The sequence below is a fragment of the Colossoma macropomum genome, unplaced genomic scaffold, assembly GCF_904425465.1.
Source record: "Colossoma macropomum unplaced genomic scaffold, Colossoma_macropomum, whole genome shotgun sequence".
NCBI lineage: Eukaryota > Metazoa > Chordata > Actinopteri > Characiformes > Serrasalmidae > Colossoma > Colossoma macropomum.
Window position 1 is genome coordinate 278,583 of NW_023495723.1, and position 21,135 is coordinate 299,717.

Consider the following 21,135-nt stretch of genomic DNA (forward strand, 5'->3'; position numbering starts at 1 on the left):
ATTACTATACTATACTATTTTACATCATTGTGCTTCATGGTTGTAAACACAGTGGTCCCAACAGCAAACTCTCAGAACTGAGATCATTAGTCATTAGTCATTAAATCATTGATTAACAGCCATTGATCATCAAAACAGCCATTGATCTCAAAACTGAGATCATTAGAACTGTTTCAAACACTGCACGGTGTCAGGTAGAAGAGGATTAATGCTTTGTTGTTAACGTGACTCTTTAGATGTTTCCCAGTGGAGTTCCAGTTAATAAAAGGTTTACTATCTGAGAGCTAACTTAGCTTAGAAGCTAACTTAGCAGAGTTAAACACTGTGTTGAAAATGAGGAAAAAACTGCGACCCAATCACTTATTTTAGTTCCCACAACTGCTATTAGCTAATAGGTAATAACTTTTTACTAGCAAACAGCTAAGAGGGAAAGGCTAGTTCACCATTGTGTTCAGATTATGTTTGCTAACTGCTTTTCCCACAGTCTGGATTTTTTCTCCTTAATTTTTAATTTCTGATTCTTATTTATTTGCTACAGTGAAATTCTCAGGCTGACCAGCTGACGATGAAAACTAGATGTGACATGATCATGACAGTTGATACGTTATAAAGTAATGCTAGCTAAGTTCCTGTCAGCAATCCTCACTGCCCACCTGCTTGGACTGTGAGTGGAAAATGAAAAGTGGCATTTTGTCCAATACTCTGCTTAACCACCGGTGGGCCACCTGGATAATGCTGAGCAAACAGCCAGTGGGGGACAGCTTTGCTGTCAGTGGGACTAAAGTGGTCTGCTATCCTCTTGCTATCTGGGTCTACATTGGTAATATAATATTTTATGATATTTTATGATATTTTAGAGCGTTTCACTGGCCCCTCCTCAGGTGTTTTTTTCTTTGAATTTTCAGAACCACATTGTTTTTTTGTTTTTTTTTTTCTGTATGCTTTTTCCCCCTTTTTCAGACTGTTGTCCACTCCCACTGGCTTGATAAAGTCAGCACCACACTGAATGTTTGCCATTGCTGGTCCACCTTCGGACCACCCAGATTACTGTCCTGCATGCAAGATCTAACTAATTTTTAATCTCAGATATTAAATGCACACAGCCTGTGATCTCAAAAATTATCGAAGAAAAATATTACTGAGAAAAATGAATGACTAGGCCTAATGTAAAACGACTGTGTTGAAAATGTCGCTGACACTGCGTTAGATTCACATTATTAAGTGGACTAAATTACAGTAGTTAATGAAAATTTGAAGGAAAAATCAGTAAATTAGACTGTGAGTGAAAAATAAGTAATGAACAGTGGCACTTTGTCTAATACTCTGCTTAACCACTGGTGGGCTGCTTGGAAAACGTGGCGGAAACAGCCAGTGTGGGGCAGCTTCGCCATCAGTGGGCCTAAAGTGGTACACTATCCTCTTGCTATCTGGGTCTTCATATGATTCATGTATGGAAACTGCTACTTTGGTAAACAATGCTAAAAGTAACACGGTCTGTAGGTCACTGCCATTCAGTCAGTGGCAGATTCATACCATCACACCAGATTTGAACAGGACACTTCCTCTAAAAGACTCGGTAACTGACCAATCACAGTCAGAAATGCTGGAGTGAGAGCTGATTTAACCTCTAATTACTGTAAATACAGACTTGGTTGAAGCATTTACAGTTTGTCTGTGCTTTCTTCTGTTCATATGTGTGGGTTGCTATGTGTCAGCCCAATGTAATCAACCCAAAACATCACCAGCCCAATGGCAAAACATTCTCCCAACCACTCCAACTACAGTTTTTAGTGGTAGCTTCACAGTTATTCTTTATGTAGGTACTTGTATAAAAATCTGAACTACTTTTCTATTTCAAAAGCCTAAATTAAACAATAAGCACTGCAAAGGCTCTTAGTCTCAGTGCAGGTGGTTCAAGTTGGTGTTACTACTCTAAATCTCCTGTCTTGGATCACAGTCATTGATTAGCCAATCTCCTAATGAATCTCATTTAGGGGAAAAATGCATCACCTGGGTTCCCCTGTGAGAATCAGCGTCATAGAGCAGTGACTTCTCGATCTGTTAGCCTTCAGGCCATCTCAGATTACACTAGTCTACGTGAGACGAGGTCTAGGCCGGAAGATGTCTGATGTTTGTAGCGCTTTGTGGTGTAGGCCATGATACTTTTGCATAGGTCACGTTGTCTGAAGCAGGCGCTGTGTTTTCTTCAGTGGCTTCTCTGAGATCTCTGTTGTAGACAGGACTGGCGTACTGCATCTCCAACTCCTGAGACACCTAACAAGCACATGAAGCAACAACACACTTGCTAACTGCCTTACTAACACTGCTTCATGAAGTAATGTAGTGTAAAATATTCAAAGACTTCCTTCATTTGTTTCATTTAAAGTGAAAACAGCCATATATTTAACATATTTAACACATATGTAACAGAAGCCTCAACATATATTATCAGGCTTTTTTCCACTGAAGTCCACTCTTTGCCTTCATCACAGCTTCCATTCGTTTCAGGAGACTCTCTTTCAGTTCCTCAAAGAATCTGCAGACACACCTCCAAAGTTCAGTCTTAGAGGCTGGTCGATCATTTTCTGAAGTAATCAAACACATTCAGTGGTGTTTAGGTCTGGACTCTGGGGTGGTCAGTCCATCGTTCAGCTTCTGTGTCTGATGTGTCCGTCTCCTTTTCTCAGTGAGGTTCTTCTTGATCAGCTACACATCCTTTCAGACCCATAGCGCTGAGTCGTCTTCTCACAGTGGAAGGATGGACAGAAACACCTGTGGATGTTTTCAGATCTGAAGCAGCTTGATTTTCTCCTCTCTCTCAAAGATGAAAGCTTTAAGTGCTGTTTATCTGATGGGGGCAGTTTTGGGGTCTACCAGGTCTTCCAGGTGGTTGTTAGGAGGCCCATTTTCTCTGTAGCTAACTGCTTTTTCCCCACTTATTTCCATTGACTTTCTTTTTTCTTACGCAAGTTGATTATTTTATATCTAATCTCCTGACAAAAATCATTTGTATTTAATGGCTGTTTTGACTGGAAATAAAATAAATGAAGGGTGGTCTCTGACTTTTGCACAAGATTTTTTAGCTGATGTGTTGTGAGTGTTTCTGATACCTTCTCAAGCGAATGGGTGCTGCTGGTGTCTCTCCAACAAATGTTTGGCATGCCTGAAATAGAAGAAACTCCAATTACAAAAGAAAAAAAAACTCTTAACAGTAAAAGCTCCTAATAGGTTCTTGATGTGAATTGATGATGTAATTTCTGATGTATTTTGGCATACTTTGGTGTGAAACACTCTGTTCTAGAGAAACTTAACGAGTCAGAGCTGTTCACAGTGGTGGTGATAGGAACCAGACGTCCACCTCTAAAAGCTCCCTCACAGAAAGTTACTACATGAAATGATTATTAATACACTGCCTGATGACTGAGACACTGTTTTATTATAGTTTAGAGAAGGTTTTGGTCTAAAACTTGTTTTTTAGGTCCATTCATGGTGGAGGGATACATGCAGGACATTGTGAGGCAAAATAGTCCTAAAGAAAACTTATTATTTCAGATTTTCCACTATTTTCCCATCATCATCATTCCATATAAACTCAGAAGACTCGTGTAGGTTCACTGGTGGTTCTGGATAGTAAATAAAATGTCTATATGTGTGTTGTAGTCATGGCGACCCCTGGTTCCTATCACCACCACTGTAAAGACATCTGAACCATTTCACACCAAACCACTCTGAATGATTTGTTTGCAATGGATGATGTGACAATCTCAATGCAATTATATATAGATCTGTCCAGTTTGTCTGTCATGTCTGTCCACTATTGCTTTATTTCTTGTTTATTTGTATTTGTACCTCAGTTTCTAACCACACTTCTCCACCCACTAGCTCCATCTCGCCCTATCACACAATACCAATGCTGGGAGGGTGAATTCTAGTGTGAGCTTCCTTCAACACACAAAGCTCCACTGCATCTTGCAGAGGATACACAGCTTCACCACTACCTGTAATACATCACGTTATATCCACAGTACTGTGGAGGGACTCTGAATTGAGTGACTGTAATAATAAATAAAGGAAAAGATGAGAAAAAGTTATTGTCCCCAGAAGAAGGTCTGGTGGTGTGGCCAATCGATATCAGCCTGGGTTAAAATATGTATATATTCCACAGGCTTAATCATATCTTAATATTCAATAACTGCATGAGAAACAGTGCAGACTGTGTTATTTTTATAGTTATTGGAGTGATGAATGGAATCCTGGACCTTCTGGCAGCATTTCTGAGGTTTAAACATTTTGAAAGACTTTTTTTCAGTATATCAGCATGTGTAAGCAGAGCTGAGTAAAAGGTTCACAGGAAGGATGTTGAGTAAGAGGGTACAGAGGGATTCTAAAGTGGGTGAATGTAGGTCTTTCAGCAGGAAGTTCTCACCTTGTGCCCTATAACAGAGCAACCACAACAAAATGATGTTGATCAGAACAGAGACCAAACAGACAGACATCAGGACTGCAATTAGAATCTGGTAGGACTTGGGATCTGGAGAATCTGGAGGACATTCAGCATCTTCGGTCTTTTCTTCATAATTTTCAGCATCTGGAATACAGAAGCACAAACAAATGGATGTATAGAATGGTCAATAGACTTGATGTTAACATTCCACTGTCGCCTCTACGTCTGTGTCTGTTGATTCAGATTCTCTTTTATCTTTGACTCAATGAAAGACAACAATGGCAGGTTTTGGATCACCTCACAACTTTCACTTACAAAGTTCTCCATATCTACAGCTTGCATGGAATATCGCACAGCCAGGCTTAACTATTGGAAAATGGGGGAACTTAGTTATCACGAAAGTCACCAAAAGACTTGCAAACCAAAGGAAAGAGCCCAAAAAGCTGCATAGTTATAAATATCAAAGGTTACACTTCACTGCTGAAGTATGGTGCTCGTGTACAAAGTGCACAGCAAACATTTCAGTGAACAGTTTCCTACACAAAGACGAAAATGAATACAAGAACTCAGGTCACAGCTGCACCCTTTGTTTTTTGCCATGTTGGGTTGTCTTTTTACGTATCCATCCAAGTTAAAGCTTCTTTATAGCAGGATTCAAGGAGTAGAACTGGTTTTAGAATTTATATCTTCCCGTTTGAGAACTATATGTCCAAGATTACTGAAAGAGAACAATGTGCCTCATTCACCAACTGTTCTTCAGAAGAAATTTCAGTAACACTTTCTATGAATGTCATGTTTGTAAGCATCTATAAACACATTTATAACATGTTATGATGCATTCATATGGCATGATAAACATGACTATAAACATTTATGAAAATTAAATACACTTTATAGCCATGTTTATTATACATTATGAATTGTTAATATAATGCATTATAAGTAGTGTTAATAAAATGTTATACTGTCAGTGTCAAAGAAGTCAGTCCCAGCTTGGAGAGTATAAAGTAAAGACAAATACCAAGCTAACGGTGGTGTACATTACCTTTCCCACATTGGGTAAAACACTGATGCAGCTCTAGTTTAAGCTCTGACATTTGAAGCCTGTAATGTGCTTTACTGTGAATGTTTTAGTGTTTCAGTAAATCCTTCAGTAAATACTTCAACTTGAAGTCTCACTCTGAACACTGGAGGAGGCTTTAGTACAGTACGCCTCACTTTACTTAGAGCGGACAAACACGACTTATGAGCTCTTATAATTTGTTACGATCAGTACTTATAATGTATTATGTTAACAATTCATAATGCATAATAAGCATGGCTATAACGTGTGATGCATTTTTATAAATATTTATAGCCATGTTTATAATGCCTATAAATGTGTTTATAGATGCTTACAAAAGTGACATTCATAGAAAGTGTTACCAAAATTTCTTCTTAATCCCTTAATTTTCACAAAGATTCTGACATTCACCAGTCTTTTCTTAGGTAAGAACAGAATCTACACACACACTCAAGAGAACAAAGGTGTGAACAGTTCTGCGCTTTAAGAACACGTCATCCTTTTTCTTAGGATCTTTCTCAAGAACAGACTTTTCTCAAGAAGAAACTTTCTTAAGAACAGACTTAAGAAGACATTGGAGAATGAAGCACATTGACTTTTGCAATAGTTTACAAATTGTAAAGAAGTGTAGTTTTTGCCTGTATGTTGTAATATTTATCTCTGAAGCCGTTTGTTTACTATATCTTTGACCTGTGTATCAACATTGCTTGTTGCCACTCTGCCTCACCCACATCCTTTCCCCTCGTCATAAATACCAATTAAAAAGCTGATTACAAAAAAAAAGTTTCAGTTGGGATGGTGGGTGTAAATGTGGTCTAGTTATGAGTCTTGTCAGATATCTCTCGTCATATGCTGTCACTATATTGGCCGATAGATTAAACAGAAAAGGACTATATATGTACGTGTAGTCTATATATGTATTACAAGGCTATATATGTATTTAAATGCTGTTTGTAATTCTACATTCATTCATTTGACACTAACTGAGCCCTGCCACATGTCCATGCCATAAACATGCTGAGGAAAATGTCATGTTTGATGTCATCAAAGCTAAAATCACATGCTAAGTTTAGTTCTTGTCAGCCGTCATGATCAGAGGTGTTTCATCCATCGCGGGCACAGAAAAATACCGGAGAAAACATTACTGGCCAATTGAGTCGCTGTTGCCAGCCAAAATTAACACATGAACACAAATGATTGGCCTCATTTTCTCCTGTCAAAAACAACAGTTTACTGAAACTGTTTTTTTCAGTAAACACAGCTAGCTTAACACAGCCTGATAATACATTTGAAGCACTACTTAGAAATCCTTTTGGAAGAAATGTTGAAAAATGAAATGTTAAGAGGACATAACTAATGGTAAACAGGACAAAGGCCAGTTTTGGTGCGTATCTCCAAAGAGGTTCAGTTGTAGGCAATAATGTTTTCACGTTTCCAGCCTGGTGAGTTTATTATTTCTCTATATATTTTATTTATGGATTGTTCTAGTTGTTATGATCTTTCAGCTCTGTGGTTAAAGGTTATATTGATGTGTCATTTTAATAGACATCTATTATGATATATTTTTGTGTATATATATATATATATATATATTTTTGTATATATATATATATATATATATATATATATATATATATATATATATATATATATATATATATATATATATAGTGGTGCTTGAAAGTTTGTGAACCCTTTAGAATTTTCAATATTTCTGCCTAAATTTGACCATGAACTTTCATCGTATTTTCACACAAATCCTAATAGCTGATAAAGGAACCAAATTAAACAAATGGGATAAAAAAATTAGACTTGGTCATTTATTCATTGGGAAAAATTATCCAATATTACAAATACAAATTTTAATTGTACAAAAATTATAAGGGGGCACTCACCTTAACATAATTTGATTTGATTGATTAAATCTGTGAGTGGCAAAAGTTTGTGAACATTTGCTTTGAGTATCTGGTGTAACTTCCTTGTTTAACAATAACTGGACAATATTGGACCATTTTTCTCAATAAATAAATGATCAAGTTTTTTTTTTTCATTTGTTTCTCTTTATCTACTATTAGGACCTGTGTAAAATCTGATGACCCTTTCAGTCATATTTATGCAGAAATGTAGAAAATTCTAAAGGCTGGCTGTGATAGGGTTCAGTTGTGCTGTTTATCTCGAGGTTGATAAGCTTAATGCTGATAATATGCGTTTTACAGCTGTTTTGTCAGGTGTTTCGTCATTTTTTTTTTTAACTCACACTACAGTTTGCCAGGCTGAAGGTTCTCCAAATTGCACTCACGTAGCTTTGGTGTGCATCATTTGAACAGAGGAACTTGCATGACTAACAGTTACAGACACAATGAGGAACATTCATCTTAGATAGGTTGTGGATGAGCACAGGCAAAAAAGCAGTAGTGGTGATGTGGAAGAGTGGGACTCAGGCATCATTGAGACACTGAACAGGGCAACGCAACAGAGTCCAGTCTGAAACTGGACCACTGTCATAGCACCATCCTGACAATTAGCAAAACCATGCCACATGCCATTACTGGTCAAGACGTCAAATATTATGACATACAATACTGGTAAAGGTCTTAGGCACTTAATCACATTATTTAAAGCCATTTGGCCATGAATGTGTTTTTCGAGTAAAATCCTCCCTATATATATATATATATATATATATATATATATATATATATATATATATATATATATATATATATATATATCCTTAAACACAGATGCATAAATACAGTAAAAGTAACAAGAATTTCTTGTACTTAAAAAAGTAGTTGATATCTTGAGCTAGTTTGAAGAGCAAAGTTCGGTTCCAGATTCTCCTCGGTGCTCCTAGCGTCAAATGGATTTATTGAAGTTCACCACCAACATAAAAAAAGCATTGCTTAGCCAAAGCAGGTATTGGATGATAACTACATTTCTAACACTTCAGAAATGGTTAAACACATTAGCCACATTTACATGCAGCCAAATAATCTGTTAATAATCTGACTAATGGCTCAATCAGAATAGAATACGTCTATGTAAACACCTCATTCAGAATAGTCTAGTCCGATTGAGGCCATTCAGAATACAGTTTCTATCTGATTGAATGAGGTGTGTAATCCTGTAAATAATCCGTTAAATAGAAGAATAATATCTGTGTAAACGCCTGTATTTGATTACATTCCCTATCGGAAAGTTTAAGTCCGTTCTGATCATGTTCGTCACGTCATAGTGAAAGTTTATACCGTTCAACATGGCGGAGCAGAAACTGGTCTGCAGAGGAGACGAAGTTTATGCTCTGATCTTTAAAAGACGGCGGTGGGACGGACGTCCATCTTATGTGTCTCAGAACACAACGTCTTCCTCTCGGCCTTCTTTAATAAGGACATGTGAAGGACGTTTTCCTGAGTCTGACATCATTTTAAAGCAATTAAAAACACAAGCACTGCTCACTGCTGCTCATCTCACTCTGACTGGACTCACGTGATGTTCGCTGCCATGGTAACGTTTACTCTCTGTGGTTCTCCACACATGCGTGTCTTTTTGGATCTGATTACTTGTAGTGAGCATGTAAACAGAGATTTTCCATCAGATTGTTGAGTACAGTGAGAATATAAACACATCAGTCTTAATCTGTAATCAGAATGTGTTCAATCAGATTGGTAAAAATCTTTGCATGTAAACACAGACATGCAAAAAAATCACTACTTGCATTTTATTTTTTTGAGCACATAAAAACGCACTACCCAGATAAATAAGTTTTTAAATGTAAAATTTTTGCCGGAAATGTTTGCACACTATTTGTTGACAGTTAGTGGTAATGGCAGCGTGACACTGTTATATTACTGAAAAACATCTGTCATGACAACTCATGACAGCAACATCTACCATGACATGGCTGTGTCAGTGTTATGTAGCATGGTTCAAATAAAGTGGACTGGGTTGCATCAGTTTATAGGTTGCGTGTCTAAATCTCATTTAAATGGAAATAATCTTGTTTAACAGAGGGAGGGTGTCCCCTTTCATCCTCCTTAAATCAGGCTGCCTAAGATTACCGAACATGAGAGAATGTGGTCTTACAGCAAAGACAAAAACACTCCCACCCTCAAAAGGAAACTGCATTTTCAAGAAGAGGATACAAGCACTTTATCTCCACATACGGGTATTTATCTTCACCATACTCCCTGCTGATAGACTCCACTGTTACTGGGGTGCTTTTAGCCATCTTCCTGACTGGATCAAATGAAATGTTGTGCATAAACATGTTCAGAAATATGTCTTCAGTGTGAAAATGTTGCTTACATCTATACCTAGCTCTGAACAGCTTCAGTCTGAACATCCAGTTTCCATTAACCACAGCAAAACATCAGGACATTCGGACACAGTTATTTCCCAGATGTGAATGTTAATATTTAGGAAGATATTTTCAGCTTTATTTAAACACACGGTGGACACCAACCTACACAAAGCAGTTTAAAGCACTTTCATTTCCGTGACGCTTCCATCAAAGCCCTACAGTAACCACATCAACCTCAGCCTGCTTTTCTGGAATAAACACCTCGTCAGCATCACTCATGGTTTCTTCCACTGTAGTCAGCATTGTGAATAAATGCGCGGATGTAAATAAGTGCTAAACAATAGCTTAGCCTAAAAATACATGGGCTAAAAAAGCTTGTTTTACAACCCTGGGATATTTGCTAATGTCTCTTTATTGAAACACTTTTGCATCAGCTAGACACATACAGTGCATTCATAAGCAAAGGTTTGGACACCCCACTCAAAATTAATGTTTTGTTGAAAATAAGTTAACACCTCTTCTGCAGCCCATGTGTCAAACGCAAGGCCCGCAGGCCACATCAGGCCTGTGACACAATCCTGTCCGACCCACAACGTATTTTAATCTTCTATTCATCATATTAGCCCCAGCTCCTGGGGACATTTACGTTTTAAATATTTCAAGTATTCATGTAATATTTCAAGGTCGACTACAAGTGCCTGTATTTTACTGTTGAAGTTTTTTATGTATTTTGAATAATGAACACTGGCCAGTTCAGTTTACAGCAAAACATTAATTAAAAATGAAATAAAAACATAGTTGTTCTCTGGCCCACAGATTTGCTGGGATTTTTTAATGTGGCCCTTTTAGTGGTTGAGTTTGACACCCCTGATCTACAGTGAGCAAATTTTAGTTCACAGTTTGTTTAATTGCTGAACATATCGGGATATTATGAAACATATAATCTGAAATGTGTTTTAACTTTTGCACAGGTTATGTTATGTTTTATTTTCAATATGTTCAAGTTAGTAAACATTCAGTAACTGTGCATGAAAACATGTGTTTTCTTTGTAGATGATTAACTTATTTCACTTAGAAAATCAACAAAACAAAACTTTTCATTTTTAAGTTAATCAGTAAAGGTTGAGATAAACAGGAGGCGTGGAGCATTAAAACTGAATGCTTTAGTTCCAAACTGCATTAAACAAAACTTTTAAAAATACAATTTTTAATTAGAGAAGTTTTATTTCAGGCTTCCTTATATACAACACTTTCGATTCCCCAAAATACTTTCGATATATGATCCTTTTCTGCAAATGAGATCAAGAATCTTTTTCGAGAGTTAAAGTACCTTCATGTCATGGAAAGGTTCTATATCAATTAAGGTTTTCTAGAACTGTAGGTGCAAAACATGAGCCTTTATTTTAGGAGGGAATGAAACCTGTAGGAACATATTGCCACTTTGAGGAACCCCCCCTCCTCCTCAACCACAGGTCCACAGTTCAACTAGTTACTCATTTGGAAACCAATCCAGACTCTGTGGGGGTGGGAGGCCCTTGCTGTTGAGAACTCAGTAGGGATGTAGGACTAGATTAGTCAGTGTCCAGGAACATGGTATTAAGACCCAAAGATGCTGAACTGGTTCCGTTTGCTGATCTGCTGATTGCCAGTGTCTGCCAGATGTTTAAATCTGATTGGCTGAGCCACATTCAAAAACATCGTAAAATACTCAACGTGCAAATGAGCACTCACAACTTAAACCCTGTATTAATTAATTTTTTAAAATCATGCTGCTTATCATCCATTGCCTGGTGTTAATAAATTAAATTCTTTATTAAGATTTGTTGTTGTCAGCTCACCACCAACCCACTGTAATGCATGGTCTTGAGTGGCTTATTGCTTTATTTCTCCATCCAGACTCAAGAAAACCTCAGACTGATGTGAAAAAGCAAAAAAAAGGTGACTGAATAGTCAATAAGAGAAAGGGAAGTGGTCTGTCCATTCTCAGGTAATCCGGTAAATTGGTATTTTTCAGTTCTGTGCTGCTACAGTAGTACAAACATGCTCAGACCCTGTGTGCCAGTAATCTCTCCCAGTACTTACCAGAAACAGGAAAAAAACAGGAACTACATGTCAGATAATGTGAATGTATCCAATCTGCAGTGTGTAAAATGTGAGTCACAGCTTTTGGAGCAAAGTGAACAGGATACTAAGTTATTACTTATTTTAGATCTTAATTAATGATTAAGATCTAAAATAAGTTTAATAATTAATGATTTTGTTGCATCCCATAAGCTTCATTTCATGCTTTTAACATAAACATGGTTAAACGAATGTAATTCTGAAACTATATTAATTGATTTGGCTCCACCAAACATTAACTTCACGTCTGACGTACTGCCAAAAGGTGGAGGTGTAGCTACTCAATTTGATGGTTCTTTCCACTGCAAATAACTATCATTTGATGATTACACATCCTTTGATTGTCTTTGTGTGGTTCTGAAAGGGACACCAAGAATATTACTAGTAATTGTCTACAGGCTTTTAAAGTACATTGCTAATTTTATTGATGAATTTACATATATGTTATCTTATGTTTCCACTGATTTTAATCATTTTGTTATTGCTGGTGATTTTAACATACATATTGACAATCCTAAAGACAGTTATGCCAAGAAACTCTGCTGTATTGGATTTTTTTTAACTCTCTCAGCTTGTGACCGGGAGCACACACTGTCATGGTCACACTCTGCATGTGGTTCTCTCAAAGGGTCTCAACATATGTGCTTTCTTTGAAATGTGGACCTCACCAAGGAAATCTTTAAAGACAGGCTGCGTGATTACAACACAATAATGTGCAAAGCTAGGCAATCCTTCTCCAGCATTATCAACAAAAATATTAACAACAGCAGAGTACTCTTCGCCATTTTTCAGAAACCAACAAAGTCACTTACATATATGGACCCTGATTTAGTATCAACTGATAGATTTAATGAGTTTGCACACTTTTTAACACTAAAATCAATAATATCAGACAAGCCATTAATACGTCTATATCCACCAGTGAGCCTGTGTTCTCTCCTTCGCCACATATACAAGATTGTGATTGAAATGTCCCAGTTTTGTGCTATCAATAATTAAATTTTATCATCTCAATTCATGCACTTGCAGTCTCGACACAATCGAGACCAATCGAGTTTTTAAAGAATGCGTTTCACTCAATAGCGGCTGACACACTTCAGACGGCAAACAGTTCACTTATTTTGGGTGTTTTTCTGAACACATTAAAACTGCAGTTGTGAAGCCTCTTTAAAAAAACAAAAACAAAAAAAAACAAAAAGCAACTAGGAGCAACTATTAAGTAATTACAGACCATTTTCAAATCTACCTTTCATTGGAAAAATCATTAAGAAAATTGTCTTTAAGCAACTTACTGGCTTTCTGTGCTTAAATAGCTGTCTAGATAAATTTCAGGCAGGGTGTTGGGCTAATCATAGTACTAAAATGGCTCTAATTCAGGTTAATAATGACATTTATTTACATACAAGCTCTGGAAAACTATCTGATCTACTACTTCTCGATCTCAGCGCTGCCTTTGATACCACTGACCATAAAATTCTAATAAATAGACTTGAGACCTGGGTTGGGCTCTCAGGAACTGTCCTAAAATGGTTCAGTTCATACCTGCAAGGAAGGAACTACTTTGTCAAAATAGAAAATAATGTTTCTGAAAGATTGCCGGTGACCTGTGGTGCCCCCCAAGGTTCAGTTCTTGGGCCACTCTTATTCAATTTATACACGCTGCCTCTTGGCCAAATACTACAAGACTGTGGATATCTGACCACAGCTATGCAGATAAAACAAACAGCAAGGTAAGACTACACAAGCAGACTGAATAAAGTATTAGCACTAACCTGCAAAGGTCAGTCTGATGGCTTTTCCAAACTGCAGCAGTGACTTTTGTCCTCGGCCTCCGCAGTAATACTGGCCCAAATCAGTCTCATTAACACCAATAATCACTAAACTGACTGAACTGCTGTTTTCAGTTCCTTCATAGTGATCCTCATCCACATTATGATTGAGGGAAAATGACTTATTCAGTTTATCTTTTCCAGCAGATACGAGCAGCTTCATCTCCTCTGCGCTCTGGTGATACCACGATATCTCATAATCCGCAGTGATATCACAGTGCAGGGTGATGTTTTCTCCAGGATGGACAGATCTGAGGTCAGATGAAGTGGTTTGAAAGAGACACAGTCTAAAGGTTCCTGAAAAAGTAGCAGAAAGTGTTAATGAGTCTCCATCAGCCAGCATACTCCTCCTAAACCTTTCATCTGTGGAGACTCATTCAGCATCTCCTTCAGCCTTGCAGGATTTAAAAATGAGTCTGCATTCAGACATGATGGACCAAACTATTTCTGTGCCTGAAAGCCAAAACATATTTTAGCAAAAGGGGCCAAAAATGTTTTTCTTTTGGATTGATGCCATAGGAGATTCTCTTTAAGGAGTTTACTTTTAGTGATTTTCTGTGCCCAGAAAGAACCCTGGTCTCCCAGCTAGAGAATCGAACCCAGAACCCAGACCAATTATTGTTAGAGAACATTTTTGGTACGACATAGAACCACTTTTGCTGAGAGTGTACCTGTATTTAGGGCTGTATTCAAGAGAACTTCTCAAAGACAAGGCCAAGTCCAGGTCAAAACCATAAGTAAATATCATTGAGAGCGGGACCAGGTCAATACCAAGTCAGAATGAGAGCGAGACCAGGTCACTGGTCGCTGCAGCCATTTGTTGATTAACAGTTATTATCAATTAGTAATAGCTGAATATTAGGTCATTTTTAAGTAAACATTAACATTTTCTGTGTAATAGTTGTACTTTAGTTAGCTAACATTGGCTTACCATAGCTAATGTTAGTTAACCAGACAAGCTTGGTTTGACTAGACTTTATATCAGCACTCATCTCTCTTGTAGATAAGGTGCAAAATGTGTGTCTTTGTTATCTTCTCTTCACAGGGCGAGAAGAAGCTTAAACATAGATAACAACCGGGTTTAATTTAACAGTTTGTCATTATTGAGAAATACTCTGATGATTTCACATTGATTTAATCGATGAAAAAGTAAGTAATATACACGTGCGTGCAAACGTTTGGGCATCCGGTCAAATTACATGTTGTTGTTGATAGTCTAAGTGAAAGTAAGTGAACACGTCCTCTACAGAGACACACTTCCACACATTTTAAATACTCAATTACTCTTTATTTGCTGAATTTAACACACACAAACACATTTTTAACACACATATTTAACACACAAATAAGATGTGGCCTGTGCAGATGTTATGGCAAAAGTTATATTTTATGTTCCATGTAGAGGATGTTTTAGCTTATTTTCAATTAGAAAATCAGAAAAACATGTCATTTGACCAGGGTGTTCAAACTTTTGCATACAACTGTGTAGTGATCCAGTGATTATACAGTGACTGGGGCACTGTACAGTGCGCAGGTTTTAGATATGACCCCAAATGAGTTGATTGTAAACCAGCATTTTTTAAATCAATTCCCACAAGTGACAATCATTAATTATTAGTGCTTATATAAGTAAACTCACCAAACAGAAGCTGCAGAACAACCATAGATCGTAGCTTGGCCATCTCTCACAGAGAGGATCCTCCACTGAGTCAGTCTGTATCTGTCACTGTGCTGCTGAGACCTCTAGTGTGAGTTTAAACTTCCTCAAACCCCCCACATCCTGTTCTTCAACCCAGAAGACCAGTGATGAAGTAATTTAGAACCACAGAGGATCTGCTGATGCAGCTAATTCCATTTCATTATCATTTCTTGCTCTTCCTTGTATGTTTCATAAACAGATGTTTATTGCTGTAGACAGAAACCTGAAAAATGATGGATAATTAAAAAAAAAACTTTTTCTTCTTTCTTTTACTGTAACCCACTTTAGGTTTTTAATTTTCTATCCTCTCCTTATCCCTCCAGTCAAACAGGCTGGTTTTGTTTCTATACCTTTAGGACTGATGTATGTAAATGAGCTCTGTTCTCATTGCCCACTTTGTATTGTGCCTCATCGAAAAGAAGTCAGGACTGAAACACTCCTTATAACTTCAGTGTGAATACATGAAGCTAAAGTGCTATAACAATGTTCATCAATGCACTCTTAAAAAAGATGCTTCAAGGGTTCTTTAGTAAAGACAGTGGTTCCCTATAGAACCATGAACACTTAAAAAAAGCATTTGCATGCTTAAATGGTTCTCTGCAAGGTGGAAGGTTCTTCAGACTGATGAAGAATGTGTTGTATATGGTTCTATATGGAGGCTTTTTGAAAAGAGTTCTGCTATTATTGCAAGCTGGACATTGTAACAGTAGGAGAACCCTTTTTGGTGCTATATACACTATGCAAAGAACCTGTTCTTTGCAAGTGGTTCTTTGAGTGTTCATGGTTCTAATCTATATAGAACCATTTGGGCCTCGTTCACCAGTATCTTCCTATTTTTTTTTTTTTCTAAATTTTGTTTTTGAGAGAGGTTCTAATAAAAAGTCTGTCAGATTCATGACGTGTTCTTAAACTGCAGAACTGTTCTCATCTTTGTGCTCTTGAGTGTGTGTAGATTCAGTTCTTATCTAAGAACAAATCTCAGATAAGAAAACACTGGTGAAGGTCAGAGTCCTCGTGAAACCTATTGGCCAACAGTTGGTGAACGAGGCCTGGTGTTTTTACTAAAGAGAACCATCTTTTTATGTGTACTACATCAGTGTACTACATCAGAACCGTATAAGAAGAACAAGTGAGGAAGAAAGCAGAAAAACAGTGGAATGAAAGCATGGAAATGTTAAAAACACAGTCAAAACATCTGAGTGCTGAAGTCAGCCACAGTTTCCTATGACAGTTTAGAACTGATTTAATCAGTGTCAACAACACTCAGCCCAGACAGACAGAAGAGCAACCTGTTTGAAATATGCTCAATGTTGAACCCCTTTAAAATCCCCGGCTTATTACACCCTAAGACTTATTTTTCAGTAACTACAGGGACTCCAATCGCCAGGCCTGTCCGAAAGCAGACAAGGTCAGAGACGTTCTTATTAGACACAGAGTCACTTTATTCAGCTGACTAAGGAAACCGGTATTGGGAAACTCTAAGAGAGCAACCAGACTGAAACAAAACTTCTTTCAACAAAACATCAGTCAGGTTTATTTGAATCGAATTAATCAGCCAGACTTAGTGTGTGATTAGTGTGTAAGTTAGCCAACTGTAGCCTTGGGCCCAGTTTCACCCCTAACCCCTGCCACTCGGCCCTCTCCCTCCATTTTGCATGTTCACGTCTAGGGGGAGGGTGTCCTGATTCTTGTTGAGATAGAGGGGGAGGGCGGAGGTTTTTCAGAGAATCTGTTTTCTGTTAAAAATTACGATAACCACTGTATTATCTTAGTTCAATGTTGTTTCAGTGTATTATGGTCCTTTTGTTCATAACAAGCATAAAAAAATCGCTAGTATGCTAACATCTCTTTAGCTAGCTAGCTAAATTTCCAGTTCCACCTTAAATAGTCCAGCAGTTACATTCTGCCGATTCAGGCTTCATAACTGCAGCTCCATTTAAGGTGGAACGGAAAAAAATGAACAAGAATCTGGTGAATATCTGACTTCAGCTTCATATCACTGAAGAATTAGGGGTGGGTGATAATAAATAATTGCCCCCCTCTTTGAAGATCATATGATTCCCTAAATGTAACTAAAGCCCAGCAGTGAGGAGCTGAAATTTACCCTCCTCTGCTGTCACTGCAGACTGGCAGGGTCGCCTACAGAGCAGCGCTAGTAGCTGTTAATGAAGGAATGCTCTTTTTATTTGAGGGTCCCTCAGATTTCAGAGGGGAGGATTTCAACCACTACTGCTTATAACTCAGTTCCAAGGGGCAAAGTGACACTCAAAAACAAGGAGTAGAGGTAAAAATAAGAAATGGGACTGGGCCTTAGTTTACAAGTAGACTGAATGAACTGTCAAGCTTACCTAGCTACACTACTAAAAATAGCACAGCACAGCACAGACCAGCATGCAGTCCATGCTATTTTATACTGGTTTTATGCTGGTTTAGCTGTAAATAAAAACACTTTCATTAATGTTGACTTGCACACCTACATAGACAGAAATCCGGTTTGCTGTAATTTCTGAAGAGCTAATTCGGTTATTGAGTAAATGTTGCTAGTCTAAGACAGTCAAAGTTGACCAGCTGGCATAGGGCCGAAAAAGGTGTCTACCACGCCTTTTTGAGGAGCTGCCCTACCCCCACCCCACATGGACAGCTCTTATCTGCATCTGCATTTCAGAGACTTGCTGAGTTTTGACAGAGATGTGGTCATGTTTGATTGGTCAGAACAAGGAAGGTCTTGGTTTGAAACAATAACAGATTGGTCAAGATAAAAGGTGAAGGAACTTCAGAGTTTAGTCAGAGGTTAGAAGGGCAGTGAAAGTGAAAAGAGCCCTTAGAGAGGGAGATTCTGTGGAGAGACCAAACCTCTGGTCCGGGCTCTCTAGTCAGAACTGTTCACAGTGGTGGTGATAAGAACCAGACGTCCACCTCTAAAAGCTCCCTCACAGAACGTTATTACATTAGACGGTTATGATTACACTGCTTGATGTCTGAGACGTTGTTTATCATGTCTGAGACACTTTTCACTTTGTCAAGTTTAGTGACAAAGTTTTGGTCTAAAATATATTTTGATCTATTCATGGTGGTGGAGGGATACATGACGTTCTAGGGTGAAACATTTCCCAAAGAAAACTAAAAACTAGCTATTTGTGCATCATCATCATTCCATATAAAAGCTCAGAAGGCACATGTAGGTTCACCAGTGGCTTTGCATAGTAAATAGTACGGCCATGTTTACATTGTAGACACTGGGACCTCTGGTTCCTATCACCACCACTGTAAAGACAAAGTTGGTAAGATTCTCTACAAATGAATTATTTCACACCAAATCACTCTGAATGACTTTCTTTATATCTAACCACTGAATTATGGAGAAATTTGGAAAAAATTGGTGGAATTCTCCTTTAAGGTAGTATTCTCAGTGTGGTATTTGTGTTATTTACAACATAGTTTATATGGCCTCAACAAACCTCTTAAACCATGTTGATGGTCAACCTACTGAACAGCATTGCTTAATACACTAAACAGTAATGCTTTCTCTCCCTTAGTCCTTTAAATACAGATCAATACTGCCCTCCAGTGGACGTCCAGCTGCACTTGGCTGATTGTATGTGTGATTTTCACATAACAGTCCTCCACATATTCACTAATACAGGTTATACTGAATAAGGCTTTATACATAATGAATAAACTGTTCAGAAGTGTCTAATTCAGGCTTTACTGAATAAAGAACAGGATCTTTATAAACCCCCAGTACATGCTCCGTTACAGTGGGCTCACCAGCTGTTCACACGAACGGTCCTTAGCTCCATCTAGTGGACTAGAATAAGAGAACTAGAATAAACCTTTTTCAGCTGGGCTCCTTCACCTCTACTGCTCTACCTGAACACTCAGGTCCCATGTTTGTTCCAGAATTCAGACTGGCCTCCACTGGGGGCAAATCTTTCAGCATCAGGGATCCTCAATCATATCTTTAATACTGTATCAGGGAGGGTCTCTGAGCCAGCTGGGCATTTCTCATAGTGGTAGGTGGGAGTAGGATGTGAAACAAGACATTACTGGGTGATATTATTATTTTCCACTGGTGTTGTGAGGCAAAATAGTCAGCAGAGAAAACTAATTTTTTCAGATTTATCCCTATTTTCCCATCATCATCATTCCATATAAACTCAGAAGACTTGTGGTAGTAATTATAATGTCTATATTTGTTGTAGTCATGGCGACCCCTGGTTCCTAGATAGATAGATAGATAGATAGATAGATAGATAGATAGATCAAGATCTATCCCGAGATCAAAAAAGGCAGTTAACAGCATATAAATGACAATACTGAACAAATATGTGCATATATTGGTACTGAAATACATCACCACCACTGTCACCACCACCATAAAGAAAACGGAGCCATTTCACACTGAACCACTGTGAATCACTCTGAATCACTCTGATTACATCTCACACACTGAGTTTCACAGAAACTTTGAAACATCAGTGAAATTCCCCTTTAACTGACTCGCTCTTCCCTCGGGACTTTTGCTTTCCTTCTCATTCCAGTCTTTATTTTCTTTCTCCTTCCTCACTTGTTTCGTTCTTTTTCCTGATATCGTCCAGCTGATTGATTTTTAAAAGCTGATTATAATGCTTCCGTAAAGCGAGCTTGAGTATGATAAAGGCATTGCATCAATGTAACTTATTAATAACAATAATTATAATAAAAAGTATTTATTTATGCAGCACTTCTTTCATTTCACTTACAATAAAGAGTGTTAGACAGGAATACAAGCAAAACATTGGACAGATAAAATACTGTAATCTAAATGTAGAATACAAAATTACAGATGGGACAGAGTGAGTCCCAGTTCTGTAGGCACAGTCTAAAAGAGGGGTTCTTAACCTTGGGGTCCCATCGTGGTTCCAGGGGTATAGCGAGAGTAGTGCTTATTAAACACAGAGAGCTGCTGAATGGCTCCACCTACAGGCTGTGGAAGACAGGATAGTGTAGATTTAATGTAAGAATTTCTATTGGGTGTAATTATCAATTGAAAACAATGATTTGGTTTAAAACACAATAAAACCCCAATATTCAGCTTAAGCTCATGTAGTATGAGTGTTTGCTGCTCTAGAAGACCAGCATGACAGGCTGCAGCTGAACAGGCAGTGAAAAGTTTGTTTAAAAACCACCAGAAGCTGAAATTAGCCCAAAACCTGTTGTCCCCAAACGTAAAAATCTGAAACAAAAATCCCACTAAAGATGTATTAAAATAATCTCTCTACATCTAACAAATCTTCTGTCCACTCATATCAGTCCTGATTACTCTTACTGTCCTTGTAAAAGCAGTCTTTTTTATTGATAGTCACCAGTGTCTCCTTACAGAGCTCTCTTTGTGATGTTAAGTGCACATTTGTCCTTCATGTTTACAAATGTTAGGAAGCAGTTTAACACCAGGATCAATATACACTCATAAGGCTTCACCCTTTTTACATTCATTTACTACTATCTGCCTAAAAGTACAGAACATTCTCTGCAGTCGTGGTACATTTAGAAAGTATCCCAAACACAAAAATTACCCAGCAATTTTATCTTTTCCCCTCCGGTACTGCACCTTCAAACTAACCCAATTTGGTGGGAAAATCTCAAATGGTGCCTGAAAACAGCACTGTTTTTCTTTTTATCTTAAAGTCCCTGCAA

General features: G+C 37.8%; 1 protein-coding gene across 1 annotated transcript; it reads right to left on the reverse strand.

The window, feature by feature from the left end:
* Positions 1–1,364: 1,364 nt before the first annotated feature.
* On the reverse strand, positions 1,365–15,475 carry LOC118802862. Its single transcript, XM_036563286.1, has 5 exons — positions 15,400–15,475; positions 13,704–14,057; positions 4,427–4,588; positions 3,111–3,163; positions 1,365–2,274 (listed from the first exon to the last, which is right to left on the reverse strand). The coding sequence occupies exons 1-5, from the start codon at positions 15,440–15,442 to the stop codon at positions 2,110–2,112; spliced, it is 777 nt and encodes a 258-aa protein (XP_036419179.1). The 5' UTR covers positions 15,443–15,475; the 3' UTR covers positions 1,365–2,109.
* Positions 15,476–21,135: the final 5,660 nt, after the last annotated feature.